Source organism: Callionymus lyra, chromosome 5 (assembly GCF_982586985.1).
Source record: "Callionymus lyra chromosome 5, fCalLyr1.hap1.1, whole genome shotgun sequence".
Taxonomy (NCBI): Eukaryota; Metazoa; Chordata; class Actinopteri; order Syngnathiformes; family Callionymidae; genus Callionymus; species Callionymus lyra.
In genome coordinates this window covers 10232268-10247110 of record NC_141822.1, presented here as the reverse complement: position 1 = coordinate 10247110, position 14843 = coordinate 10232268, and the positions used below count along the sequence as shown (strand labels likewise).

At 35.3% G+C, this 14843-nt stretch overlaps 1 protein-coding gene across 1 annotated transcript in view; it reads left to right on the top strand.

The window, feature by feature from the left end:
* The window catches only part of znf618 (zinc finger protein 618), an 87129-nt gene that overhangs the window by 55975 nt on the left and 16311 nt on the right, over positions 1 to 14843 (top strand). Inside the window, exons 6-9 of the mRNA XM_087790736.1 lie at positions 1573 to 1650; positions 6217 to 6306; positions 12097 to 12189; positions 13410 to 13487. Of these exons, the coding sequence (XP_087646862.1) occupies positions 1573 to 1650; positions 6217 to 6306; positions 12097 to 12189; positions 13410 to 13487 (339 nt within the window). The remainder of the gene's footprint in view (positions 1 to 1572; positions 1651 to 6216; positions 6307 to 12096; positions 12190 to 13409; positions 13488 to 14843) is intronic.

Sequence of the window (14843 nt, the reverse complement as noted above, 5' to 3'; positions counted from 1 at the left end):
ACAGAGATTGGATGTTAAAGGACAACTAATGTGAAAACACATAGAAGTCTTCTTCTCCAAGATGCAGTAAGTCCCTCATTATGACCATGTTTTCAACTCATTACTTTATAAAGTTGCTCTGAAATCTGGGCGAACGAGAGGTTACGAGAGTGGAGTCCATTATGATGTGATAATGGCTTCACTCCTCCTCCAGCCAGCTGTAATCACGCCCCCCCCTTTGTTTATACAACAAGTCTCTTGAAGGTGGAGACCAGGATTGATGACGCCCGGTGACAAATCTTGATGTTTGATCAATCACAGCAGAAAGTGGGTGTGGTTATGGTAAACAAGATTTAATCTCCAGAAAAACAAAGTGTTTTCAGTGGGCGGGACTTACGAGCAATTTCTAATGTCAATATTTCAATGAAAATATAGTTTAGTACCATAGTCATACTATATACTTTTAGAGTGTAAACTTAACAATATTAAGTCTATAAAGTAATAGTGGAATTAATAAAAAAGCTTTGTGGTGTTTGAAAGAATATAAAAAAAAATACAATTAAAACTAAAACCATAGCGGAACAGCCTAAAATTTGACCCCTGCTTGCCCCCATATTCGCCCTAGTTTCTCATTTGCTTTATAATGCAGTATAAGTCACTTGATTTTTGGGGATTTAATTTCAATTTTCTTGGTCCTACTTTTAGTATTCTCTCCCCCATAATATTAATATCATTACCAGTGATCGACCCTTTCACTGCGCGCTCTCAGCACACACACACACACACACACACACACACACACACACACACACACACACCCACACACACACACACACACACACACACACACACACACACACACACACACACACACACACACCCACACACACACACACACACACACACACACACACACACACACACACACACACACACACACACACACACCGTAACAATGCTCAAAGGGATATTTATTGGTTTTTAATGAATGTCGTTTTACAAAAACAATAAAACCAAATATCAGTTAAATAACGTTAAACGAGTGCTCTAAGAGGGCGAGAGGCCATGTTGTGATGTCAGCGACTCACTCTCACCATTTTACACTCATGATGTGAGCTGTGAGAACATGAACCATATATATTCTTTATATGAACACTTGACCTCAAATCAATGTAGCCATTAGCTGCAGCTTGTGGTAAACGGACCAAAGAAGTCTCAACTTTCTCTTCTATAAAAGGTTCTTAAAGGTACAGACCGACTATTTTCTGATTGGGTCATTTTAGCCTCCACCCCTTTTTTAGAGATGTTTAACAATCCGGACAACTTGGCCACAAAACGGTCTCTTTGAAAACAAAGCAGACGACGAGCATTGGAGTAGTTACGTATGAAATGGTTCAACAATTTATGTTTTTTTTTAATGTCCCAGTCGACCAGGGGTGTAAAACTCGATCAAACAAGAATAAAACATTACATAAAAACATGCCAGCCTGGATTTGATTCTTTCGTTGAGTCAATGAAAGTTACTGTTTAACGTGGTCTTGTTAAAAGGGATTTTTCTTTTATTAAACTTGTTTTTTCCTCCCCTTCACTTAGATCCATACGAACAACTAGTTATAGCCGATGGCCTTAAAGAAGAAGAGCCGATCGAGCCTTTCCAGAAAATTGGACCAAGTAAGTTAGTTTTTCCTCTTTTAAGCTTTTAATTGTTTCGTGGCTACATCGTCTAGATTTCAGCTTTTCATTTGACAGTTTCTAAAGAGTCGTGTTCGAGGGCAGAGAACGTCAGTATTTCAACTGAGCATAGAGTTCATATTTGTCTTGATATTTTGTTCTGTAGAACCAAAACTGTTGGCTATCAAATGTGTCTGATCAATAAAAAACAACAAGCTATACTTGGAACACTTTAGAGATTCTTCTAAGGCTGTTTTGGAAATTACCTTTGAAACAGATTGAAAGATTTATTTCGAAAATATGAAGATATCTGTAGTATTTTACAATTGAAAAAGTTCGGTAAAGATACATTTTTAATGATCTTGGTTTTGAACATTTCTTCTGTGATGCTACATTGTGACCTAGCACAGTGTTTAATGGGCTAAAGATGAAGAATTCCATGATATCGAACTAAATATCACTTGACGCAGGAAATGGACAAATGCATTTCAAAATAAGAGCGTCGTTTGAAACATTTAAACGACAAAAGTTTCATGCGCAACATTAGCCCGAGCAGTTTTGAGACTGAAAATCCTGATGAAGATGAATGGTTTGAACTTTTTGAATCCCATCGGTGGCTTAAAAAAAAACAAAAAAAAAACCCTAAAAAATCATGAAAGGTGATGAATATTTCAACTCTGGCATGAAAAGCACAAAATCCTCGGCACGTTCTAACACATTCAAGAAGCCTTGGCATGAAGAGCGTGAAGGAGACGATTCCTTTTGAAGACCCCGGGAATGTGTAGGAAATTACTGCAAGAAAAAAGGAATTATTGAAAGTTACGACCGTGTGAAGTGAATCTCGTCTCAAATAGACCTAAATCTTTTGAACCTTCAATCATTCAAATAAAAGGGATGCAAGTTACTGAAGAGACGTACAAAAGATACACAAATGAATTTATAAATGTATGTTTTTAAACCTTAAACCCATTGTAAAGGTTTATGGTGAATCCTTTATCCATCTTTATTTATGTTTACCATGATGTTAATGTCGTTAAACACAGTGGATTGTAAGTAGTTTATATTTATAGAGCGCTTTTCCAGACCAGGGTCACAAGGCGCTTAAACAATCAAAACAATATTCAATAAAACATATACTAAAAAGGTCAAGATAACACCGAGAACAACACAAGAGTCTCAGAAAATCAAGGAAAAGCCTGCACGAATAAAAATGTTTCTTGGAGGAATCAGTAGATTCCATCAAGCGCAAAGAGAGATGAAGATCGTTCCAAAGCTTAAGAGCAATGTGAGAAATGTGAGTTCTTCTACCAGAGCGGGTGAGAATTCTCGCTGCAGAGTTTTATATTAACTGCAGGCTAAATAGCTCCTTCTTGTTAAGACCTGAAAACAAAATGTGGGTCAGTCTCACTCTTTGGTGAAGTTTAAACCATATTATAGCAACCCTGTAATTACTATGTATTTTTATATTTATTCAAACACCAAGATGTGGTGGTAGTTTTCTATTAACTTGAATGAAAAAAAAAACCTTTAATTTGAAATCCTGCTTTTTGAGCAAAACTGCTTTCTTGCGAGTCTTTAATTTCACGTGTCATAAGAAGCCATTCATTATTATCGTCCGGACGCCGGAGTCCCGTCACTGATACGAGCAGCTGTCTGACGATTCATTCGACTTTTCATCGACAGATTCGCTTCAGCATCTCAGCAAAAGGGACTTCGTCTTTCTGACGCATAATTTCAGTGAGTGTGATCATCTCCCAAAAAAAAGTCACGCCAGAGGTCAATCTGACACAGATTACAGATGAGATTGTCTAACTCTGGTGGTGGATGATTGAAAATATCATGTTTTTTTCTTGCCAAAAACTGCTTGGACGGTTAATTATAGGAGAGAACTTTTTTTTTCGGCGTTTTCGTCTGTTAGAGGACAGAAGTTTTTTTTTCGTCATGGTCACGATCATCGTCGAAAATAAGACGCTGTGTCGTAACGATTTAGCGTCTCCCGCTTAAGACCTCATGATTTAAGTGGATTGCGTCAGATCAAAGTCAATATTTTGTAATCCACGTCGTCCTTATTGAGTTTAAAGGGCAGAAAAGTACTTTTGTTTTTGTGTTTTGCAGGCTCTACCTTTTTTCTTTTCTGTCTCCCCTTTTTTTTTTTTTTTTTTTCAATCTCTCTTTTCCTCGTACATACATTGTCATTTAAGTGTGATGGATTACTTTGACCTGATCTGGTGAGTCACTCTGACCCATTTTCAAAATTGAGTTTTTTTTTCGGTGTCACTGGAAAAGCTTTTAGACGAGTCAAGATGTAGCTTTTTATATTTGATATTATTAGAAAAAAACAAAGTAAACATAACATTATAGGTTGAAATGATGTATAAAAATTGCACCTTTTGGTGATGATGTAGTCAAGTGTTGAAACTATGCATAAATATTAAGTCAGACATTATCTTATATCTTCCGCAAAGTTAATTTGGTTGAATTTGAACACTACTTAAAAAAAAAGATGTGTTTAATTCAGGCGATTGATGGATCAGTTTGTTCTCGGAACTTTGTTTCACGTTTAAAAAACGTCTTTTGGGAAAGAAAACAAGTTTATACAGTATCTTCACAGGAGTAATTTAAACACTTAAAACAACATGTTGGCATTTGTTTAACGATATGAAAACAAAACTGCTTGTTTACTTTTGTGCGATGTGTCGCAAAAAGGAAGTTCATTTTTAGTCACTTCTAAATAGTTTTTCTCAAATTTAGTGTTTGATTTCAACAGAAGAAACTTTGCTGGACGATTTCATACCAAATACGATTTCATACCAAATATTTGTGACATAATGTAATAAACTATGAATATATACTTTAAATAATCTATATAATTTATCAATTTAACAAATTTAAACTCCTAAAATAACTCAGAGAACTAGAGCCAAATTCCAACTATTAATTATTTCTAATTCACCCCTATGCTATCTCTGGGTCAAGGTGACCCAGAGGCCTGAAAACAAACTCTTGCAACAAATCGACAAACTATAAAAACAAAATTGATATTTCCTTGTGTTATTTCTGGGTCGAGGTGACCTAAATGACAGTAAATAAATGTGTTTGAGGTATTCCTTGTGTTATATCTGGGTCAAGGTGTTCTAAAGGCCCGTTAAAAAAATGTGTTTGTGGTATCCCTTCTGTTATCTCTGGGTCAAGGTGACCCAAAGGCCTGTAAACAAATGTGTTTGAGGTATCCCTTATGTTATCTCTGGGTCAAGGTGACCCAAAGACCTGTAAACAAATGTGTTTGAGGTATCCCTTGTGTTATTTCTGGGTCAAGGTGACCCAAAGGCCCGAGAAGAAATGTGGTTAAGGTATCCCTTGTGTTATCTCTGAGTCAAGGTGACCCAAAGACCTGTAAACAAATGTGTTTGAGGTATCCCTTATGTTATCTCTGAGTCAAGGTGACCCAAAGACCTGTAAACAAATGTGTTTGAGGTATCCCTTGTGTTATCTCTGGGTCAAGGTGACCCAAAGGCCTGAGAACAAATGTGGTTTAGGTATCCCTTGTGTTAACTCTGGGTCAAGGACCCAAATGCCTGTAAATAAATGTGTTTGAGGTATCCCTTGTGTTATCTCTGGGTAAAGGTGACCAAAGTCCCTAAAACAAATGTGTTTGAGGTACCCCTTGCGTTATCTCTTGGTAAAGGTGACCCAAAGGCCCATAAACAAAAGTGTTTGAGGTATCCCTTGTGTTATCCCTGGGTCAAGGTGACCCAAAATCCAGAAAAAAAAAGTTTTGCGGTATCCCTTGTGTTATATCTTGGTCAAGGTGACCCAAAGGCCCATAAACAAATGTGTTTGAGGTATACCATGTGTTATCCCTGGGTCAAGGTGACCCAAAGGTCTGTGAACAAATGTGTTTGAGGTATCCCTTGTGTTATCTCTAGATTAAGGTGAATTATTTAAAGGCCATTATTACTTCAACACAATCGTTCCTCTCTATCGGGAACAAGTGGAGGAGAATCTATATGCGTCTTGTTTTTTAAGTGCAGGTACCATGTGACTCATTCAAGAAAGGGAAGCGGAAGCAGATGTTTATCGGATTTTTGTCACTTTCTCTCGCCTCGTTCGTCCGGTCCAGTCATGCCACAGCTCATTTAAAAAAAGCTCTTCCTTTAAACTGTTACACATGAACAAATCCCGAACTACTTTCTCCCGGATCGTCTCCCGTTCGCCCGTCAAGTTAGACATTGATGACTTGCTGCTTTTCTTGATTCATGGCGTTATTTATCTCCAGTGTTTTAAAGGCCTTTCTATCGAAGCTTAAATGTAAATTCTTTTTTTTTTAATATAAGAATTCAGCTTTAATTAAAAAAGATCATAATCGTCTGGCCCTTTTCTTATTAGGATTTCTCCCTCTTTCTAATTAAAACCAGTAATTATGTCCCGGTGATAATTAAACACGACTAATCGCTGAGGTTTAATCTTTTTTATTCTTTTTTTTTTTTTTTTTTTAATTATTCAGCTGCTTGTCGAACCTGAAATTTTAATGAACAATGTTTCTTTGTGTGCTTTTTTTCTCCCCAGAAAGTGGGAATTATGTTTGCGAGTTCTGTGGGAAGCAGTACAAGTATTTCAACCCCTACCAGGAGCACGTCGCTCTTCACGCGCCGTTAGGTAAGATATTACTCTGGCTTTTTTTATACAAGGGGTTATTCTAAAGATCAACATAAGAAAGAAGGAACAGGAAATACTTGTGATGTTGGAAATTAGAGATTAAAGTTTTAGGGTGATCAAAGAAAAGCGTTCGTTTTGTCCCTGTAAGTTATTCAAAATTCCTTTTTTTTTTTTTTTTTTTTGTGATACTATTTGAACTTCTTCAGTGCTGAAGTCACTGATAAGGAGAACACATTGATACAGGAAGTGGAAGTCAAGAGCTTCACTTTGAATCAATGAGGAATGTACCGCGTTGAAAATATCAGCAATGATCAAGTGATTTCAATTGAAGATGTCAAATTCTCATAACCTCTGACAAGATCGCGGTTTTTGGAACTTGGACCCCGGCCAGTCCCTTGTCTGGTACCTGGTGAAAAGAAGGAAAAAACATCAGTTTTTCTAAAAAAAACAGAAAAAAAACAATTACTATAAAAGCACATATACAGCACATCCCTCTGACGATCAGTGAAATTCACGATACTTTATAAAAAACATCATAGCAACAATGAGACTTTAGACTTTAGACTTTCTTTTATTTTCATTCCACAGAAAACACAAATTAGCTGAGCATTATTCCCAATTTTTGTTCCCAAAGTCTAGCGACCTTCTTTAGCAGCCCTAAAACAGTGTCAAATGACCAACAAAATCAGATTCTGTCACCAAAGTACCATTTAATAGCACTAATTTTAGCCATTTGCTAATAAGTGATAGTTCCCTATTTTTCTACTCACTATCGTGTCGACTAATGGTTGGGATTATTTTCCGTAATCTGTGTGTTCTTGCAGTAAAAGGCAAAAAAAAGGTAAATTCATGTTCTACTCTGACTGTATTCATTAGGTTAGGTTAGGTAGAACTTCATTGATCCCTCAGGAGGTCTCCTTCGGGAAATTGTTTTTAATTGTTAATAATGTGGCCCTTAAGAGATCAAAGGCCCTTGAACTGTATTCATCTATATTCGTGGGTCTATGTTATGATGACGCTTTCTAAATCTTTAAGTATTGTTTTTATTTTTCTGAAAAAATAGGGTTTTCACATGTATTGTATCGTAACGATATTTAAATATGAAATTTTGCCATATCGCCTACGATATTGGAAATAAGTGTGATATTTGATATTGTTGTCTTGAATTGCAGTATCGATATTAGTGCGATATTTTTTTCGTTCACCTAAAACGTTCACCTCCTTAAAATATTGTAACAACTTTTCCAACTTTCTTATTCACACACCTCTTAAAGACATTTGGTTCTTACTCAGGGTACCTAACAAAAACACAAATATTGGCATCTAACTATACACCCTCTACAAATATAACACAAACATTTAAGTTCAACTGGAAAACTTAAATAAAAGATGAAATGATTGATGTCACTCTAACGAAAGGTCTGCATAAATTGTCAAATGATTCATTTTCAGTGCTAGAATAGAGACAATCAAAATGACTATACTATGGGAAGGACTATGGGATGGACTCATCTCCAAATGTATATGAAACAGTAGAAAACCAAGGATTAAATATAAAATACGACAGCTGCCCAAAGACCAAGGAGGCATGGCTCTTCCAAATTTCAAGAACTATTACTACTTAACTGCAATAGAAACTTCGAATCCAAGTGGAGAAATTTAGAGGTATATGTGAAATGAAGAGAAATCCAAAGTTTATTAGGAGATAGCGAAGGAACAAAAGAACAAGCCACAACGAGATGGATACAATTATCAAATTCACACTAGAATTATGGTTGAAAAGCATAAAAAAAAGTAAACTCGAGAAAGGACTCTCCCTGGTGAAGTTGGGCATCACATCATTTGATACGGTGACAAAGAATGGCATATTCATGGAGCTCCAAGTATAAAAACACAAATATGCCTTAAAGAAAGAGGATTATTTTAGATATCTAGAGGTTTGAGACTATAACTGAGAAATAAGCCAATATGTTCATTTGATAGAAAAGGGAGTTCTGGGGGCCACAGTCGAGGTCAGTGAAGATAAAAAGGCAGAGACAATATCAAACTTGTATAGAATACTGATGGAACAGAAAGGGATAAAAACACTCGACGTCGAAGCAAAATGGGAAATGGTTCTGAACATGAGTGAGAAGATATGGAGAAAGGTTTGTAAAGCCCTACGTCCTCCCGCGCCTGGAGAGAGCACAGGTGGAAGAACATCATTCGATTCTTTGTCACACCCAAAATTAAAAAAACATCAGTTGTCCATATCCCAACCCTGCTGTGGAGGGGTTGATGTCGACCAGTGTCATGTTTTCTGGTATTGGGTTTATAGAATAGTGTCAAATGATCTGCCCTGTTGGTACAACAATACTTAATAAAGAAATCAGATCTTTGCTCCAAGACACACACTTCTGTCTCTTCTACTTCTAGTTCATATCCCTAAAGGTCAGAGGTGTCATTATCCTCTTACAAATCCTGAGAGTCAACTCCCCTAATTTCTTATCTTGCATATGAAGCAGACAAACGCACGGATGGCAGTCAAAAGATATATTTGGTTCATGTGTTTGTCATACTTTGGTTCATCATTTTCCCAATATCATCACATCATTCCAACCCTAGTTTCTCAGTTTAGTCAATGTTGTCATCTAATTTATTTTTGTATTTTAAAACTCTTAAACCTACTATGACTTTCTTTTGGTCCCAGTTAAACATTGATAGAATTCATTTTTAATGACTAAGATAGAAATGAGTTTAAACTTCACAGAAAGTATTAACGTTGCCGGTGATTCAGTTTCATTTTGAAGGTTAGAAATAAAGACAACTATCAATTTTTTAACCTAAGGTTACTTTACATAAGCCTTGCAAAAGAAATACAGTTTTTAACTTAACTTCAACTTTAAACAATGTATGTCAAAAACAGATTTTTCAAACGTCACCTGTCCTTGTATCTACTGTTTCTAAATGAAGGTGATCCATGAAAAGAGAAAAAACATGGTAGAAGTTTCCAGGATTTTCTTTTTTTCTCACAATATGTTTTATTTGTCTAACATTCACATCAAGAAGTTTAGCTGCACTCAAAACTTCAGCCCCTGGTCGTCGTTAAAAGCTTATTTTGCTGAAATGAAGAGCAATCGTAAGTCATTGCAATGATGAATAAATACACAGAGACACTGATCATTCTTTATAGTCGTTTATTTCAACATTTTCCACGTCTGACTCAACAGAAGGACATCAAGGATACTGCAGACGAAAACGTGTAGTGGAGCGAGTTCTTGTGAGCCGTTTGTAAAAAATTGTAAAATTTCAACACCGACATCGAACAGTGAGGCGTAAAAAACAGAGTAGACGACTTACGGTAATCGTCTCTTTTTCCAGTTCTTTAAAATATTTTGGAAGGTTTTTGAAAATCCTCCTCGACATAAAGACGTGGTTCGCACCATAGTATCCCAATGATCTGGAAGAAGTGATCGTACTTTACTTGCTCCAAAATTATTTCCAGCTTCTTTAATTCCTTGTGTTCGCCGGATGATGTTAAACACATGCACCACATATATCTAATGGCTGCCATCAGTGCGTTTGTCTGCTTCATATGCAAGATAAGAAATTAGGGGAGTTGACTCTCAGGATTTGTAAGAGGATAACGACACCTGTGACCTTTAGGGATATAAACTAGAAACTAGAAGAGACAGAAGTGTGTGTCTTGGAGCAAAGATCTGATTTCTTTTAAGTATTGTTGTCCTAACGGGGAAGATGATTTGACACTATTCTTTAAACCCAAAACAATAAACCATTTATAAACTATGTGAAAACCTAACATTCCAAAGAACAGTTACAATCATAGCCATGATAAACATTTTAAATGTTTGCATCATCGTGTCGAAAAACCATTAAAAATTGCAGAATTCTTGTCATGTACATCATTTTATACAAAAACAAGAAGAAAAAAATGAATAAAATCTACTTATAAAAGTTGAGAATGTTTATTGAGAACTTTTGTTAACCTGTTGTTGTGTTTATCTTTATTCGTTTGTCATTACGATGAAAACAAGGTTAACCTTTTACTTTAAAGTCTGCGTTATTCAAGATATTTGCTCTGAGTTTGTAGAAGAAAAAGTTTAAGAGTACTTTCGTAGTAGTCTTCCTTTTACATATTACAATGTTTCCACTTGGATTCAAAGTTTCTATGGCAGAGAAGTAGTAATATTTTTTTAAGTTTGAAAGAGCCATGTCTCCTTGGTCTTTGGACAGCTAAAGTATTTTATATTTAATCCTTGGATTTCTACCGTTCCATATACATTTGGAGATGAGTCCATCCCATATTCTAAATTATCTATCTGAGATTTGGATTGGTTACGCTTGGAAGAGAAAGAGGAGGTAGTATAGTCATTTTTATTTTCTCTATTCTAGCACTGAAATCACTAAACAACAACAAGACATAGAAGTACAAATTGACAACTTTAAAGAACACAAAGACACTGATTGGTCAAAGTGTGCATTTAAGATATGCTTGATTTATACAATGAAAAATGATAAATTATCGCATGTTTTCGATTTGTATATCGCACGTGCCGATATCGCGATATCAACATTTTTCCGATATATGGTGCAGCCCTAGTTCAGCCGTAATCTGGAGCCTCTTGAATACAGACAGAAACATAACGTAAATACTTCCTGTGTGTTTGTTGGCGAATTGTCATTATAACAGTTTCATTAAATACAAATATTCCATCAGATAAAATGTCAGAAATGGGTCAAGAAATGTATTCTGGTGTTTGTTGCAGGGAAATAAATAAGCAACATGAAAAAAAACATCTCACATCCCTCTTGATATATGGATTTATAGTCTTACTTAAACTGTAACAGTGTCTTGAGATAACTTTGTTGTGCAATTGAACTGTAAAATAAAATAAAATTGAATTGATATTCGTCTGGTCTGATATCAAAGCATTTTATTTTCCAAGCCTAAAAGTAAACTTTTGATGTGACAAACGGCAAAAAAGCACCGTTACCTTTTCATGGTACTTTTTTATAAAATGTGTAGACATTTTAAACTTTATAGTTATGTAACTTAAAGGGCACCTAATGTGCTGATTTAAGTGTATCTTAAATTGTTTTTTGACCTCTTTTATACTCGTCAGTATGTTTATTTTTGCACAAAACTGTCATTTAATAAACATATTTATATTAGATAATACGCTTAAGCCCCGCCCACTTAAAATGCTCCGTTTGAGCTGAGACTAAAATCTCTGCTCTGATTGGTCACAAAGGACTCTGAGGACTCACGTAAATTTCAACTCGGCTTTATGCTTAATGTACACATTACAAAAACACCTAAAGGCAGAAGTAATTCTCACCATGTTTACATAAATATTTATTTTGTTTCACGACTAACTTGTAGGTACTTCACTGATTTTATGGCTTCTAGGGGAGGACACCTGCACCAGTGTGATGTCAGAATGTATAATTTAAACCGTAATCTCATTTGGCGAGATTTCAGACGGGAGATAACTTTATTCAGTAATAACTTCAAAATGGAGAAACGTTATGATGAATGAACTACTGCATTTTGAAGAGGACGACTTCAACATTTAGTGTTCAAGTCAGGAGAGTTGGGTTTTCACGTTAGGTGCCCTTTAAGTCGACTTGAGAAGATCCTTGTTTCAACCGTTTTAGTGAATCAAAAGTTAGACTTTTATATTAAACAAATCCGCCTGTTCAAGTTTAGATTTGCATTTAGATATTGTTTGCCTGAAAAAAATCCTAATCCTTTCCTTTGTAATGTTTTTTTTCCTTTTTTCACGCCAGGCACTTTAAGAGATCTCAAGGCTGCGCAGATACAGGAATGCGGGAGCATGGACCTGAGTAAATATGGCCAAAGCCAAACGGGTAAGATAAAAAGTACGACTTTTTTTTACTACTTTTTTTTTTTCATTATTATAACGTGGAGACATTATTTTAACTGACCTCATTCTATAATAGATCATGGAAAAGAAAGTAAATAATGTTTTCACTTCCTGGATTTAAAAACATGTGACAGGAAGTGCAAGGACACGTAGTCAAGCTGTAGTTAGTGTTTTAATAAAGAAAGATAAAGATATTTTTAAATAGGAAATACATAATGAATGCAGTTATCAGTGTTTGCCCTTGAAGGAAAAATGGCTTTGCATTAAAAAAAAAATGTATAAAGAGACAGCAAAAAATACATATGAGGTCACGTTTATATATGAATGACTATATTTATCTTCTTCAATTACATGGAAATTCTGTTAAAAATGAGGGCAAAAGCCACATTTCTGTATTAACATTCCTGTTTTATGGAAATTGAAAGGACTTTAGTGAATAAAAGGGAGCTGTAAGAGTTGGTTGAATCATGTGTCAAGTTTCAATACGAGCAATTATCACATCTGCTCCGAAAGAAGCGTCAATCAAAGGAGGATCAAAGGTGTGACGTGGTTCGGGTCAAGAGTCACGACATTTCATTCCGAGAGAAAAAAAAGCTTCTCATTTATACGTATTCACCTGCTTTTGTCCAACACCTGAGTTAAATAAGAATAGTTTGTGAAGAATCCGTTGGCGTTCCACGTCTTATCAAAAGTTACCTGGGATTTAACTCGATGCGATTGCTTTTGTTAAATCATTTAAACGACGAATAATCACTTGTTAATAAGTGTGGAAAGTGTTTTTTGGTTGTGATTTTTAAAACCCCTCATATTTCTGTTCCGTTCGATTCAATCCACTTTGCTGCTGCCATATGTGAGCGTAGGTGAAACAAAGGCTGTTATAATGAGTCCCGAAAAAAAAAGGGATTGATTTAATCAACTAGTTTACACGGATTTTATTTTCCATGCACATTCTCTGAAACCTCTATTGTTTAAATTCACCTGCGGTTATTATTATTTTCATCCTGCTAATACCCAAACATGTTGTGCACCAGGCCAATATTAATATGTGAAGTGAAACCAAATCCTTTTTTTTCTCTTTTTTTTCTTTTTTTTTTGAGGGATTTGCGCGGCTTAAGCACAGATTAAATATAAATGCTAGTTGTACTTTGATCTGTCTTAACTGCTGCGCTCACATGGACATGTCACTCATGGTTTCTCCTGTGTTTCCACCTACAGACAGTCCGTTCAAACGGAAACTGGAGAGTGTGATTCAGTCTAGTCTGGTCGACACTAACAGTTCGCAGAATTCAAGCGGTGAGCTTCTCGTCTTTCCTTGAAGTGCAAATGCTGCCACTTGTTTGACGTGAACGTACTTCTTTTTTTTTTTTTTTTGTATTCGAGTGCACGGCTTGTTGCTGTTCTAGTCCTCGATCTCTAGGTTAAAGGTCGGCATGTGACGGAAGTTTGTGTCACCAGGGTTCAATTTTAAATGTTTCTGGGACTTAAAACTTTTTTTTTTCCCTGTTAATAGTTGAATATTATTCACAATAACAGGTTGACTAGCTAGTTACATGTTAAGCTATTGTCAGAGGATAATCTTTTTCTTTTTTTTTACCCTTTGGATGATCATTTCCTCCAAATATTTCAGTGATTTATTGCTCCAGGAAACAAGGAAGCTTCCTGGTGAAGCCCCCGTTTTGACACGACTGTTACGATAACTTGTCAAAATCTTCCCAATAGTTTGCCATAAACATCTTTATTCTCACAAACCCTTTAGTACTATTTCCTGGATGTTTAATTGAAGCGTGCAGACTCCTGCCAAGCAGCTCATTTTTTACCCATGTCGTCATTTTCACCCGGTGTTTTGGAATTGAGTTAATTATTTAATTTGGTGCCGTTGTTGCGATTTAGAGATTTATAGAATTGGAAGTAAAATCAAATGTGCTCAACGTGACAGCAGATGGCAGTAGTGTTGCATAATTCAAAGCTTAGTTGAATCAACAGATAGTACAGTTTGTACTACTGTGTAGGCAACAGGCTACAGATAGTATTTCCGTAACCACACTGAGAAATGTATTGAAATATGTTTGTTTATTGAGTCTAAAAAGCATAATATTTGCTAACAATCTTATTGAAGGTTTTAAGAATGTGAACTTTTAATAATTTTCTTTTATGTTGTTTTAAATAATACTTTACATTATTCTTTAATGCTAAAAAAATATATTTTTTTATATGTGTCTTAAATAATGTATTCCAATAATAAGTACATTGTTTTAGTATCCATTACATGAATATGAGGGGGTTTTGATAACATTCACTTCTTCAAACTACTTATTCCCACATGGTTATTAAGTTGAATCTGTTGCAAAATAAGAAGGTTTTATTTGTGTTTATTTACTTGTTTATACATTGAAGCAACCAGTTCAGTTTGAGTTGTAATATAATGCATTTAAAATGTTCAGCATGACTCATTTATATTATATTTAAATGTAAATAAAAGCTCAAGGTCTTTGAAAAGCTGTTATTCTTGATCCATGAAGCTCATAATATTAAAGAAAGGAAAAGAAAAGATGAATTTTTAGGGTAATTCCACACTAACACTTGTTAGTTTTTTTCTTGTTGTTTTTTTCAGGCTTCAAGTTAAACAGTTTTTTTTGTTTTTTTTGTAAT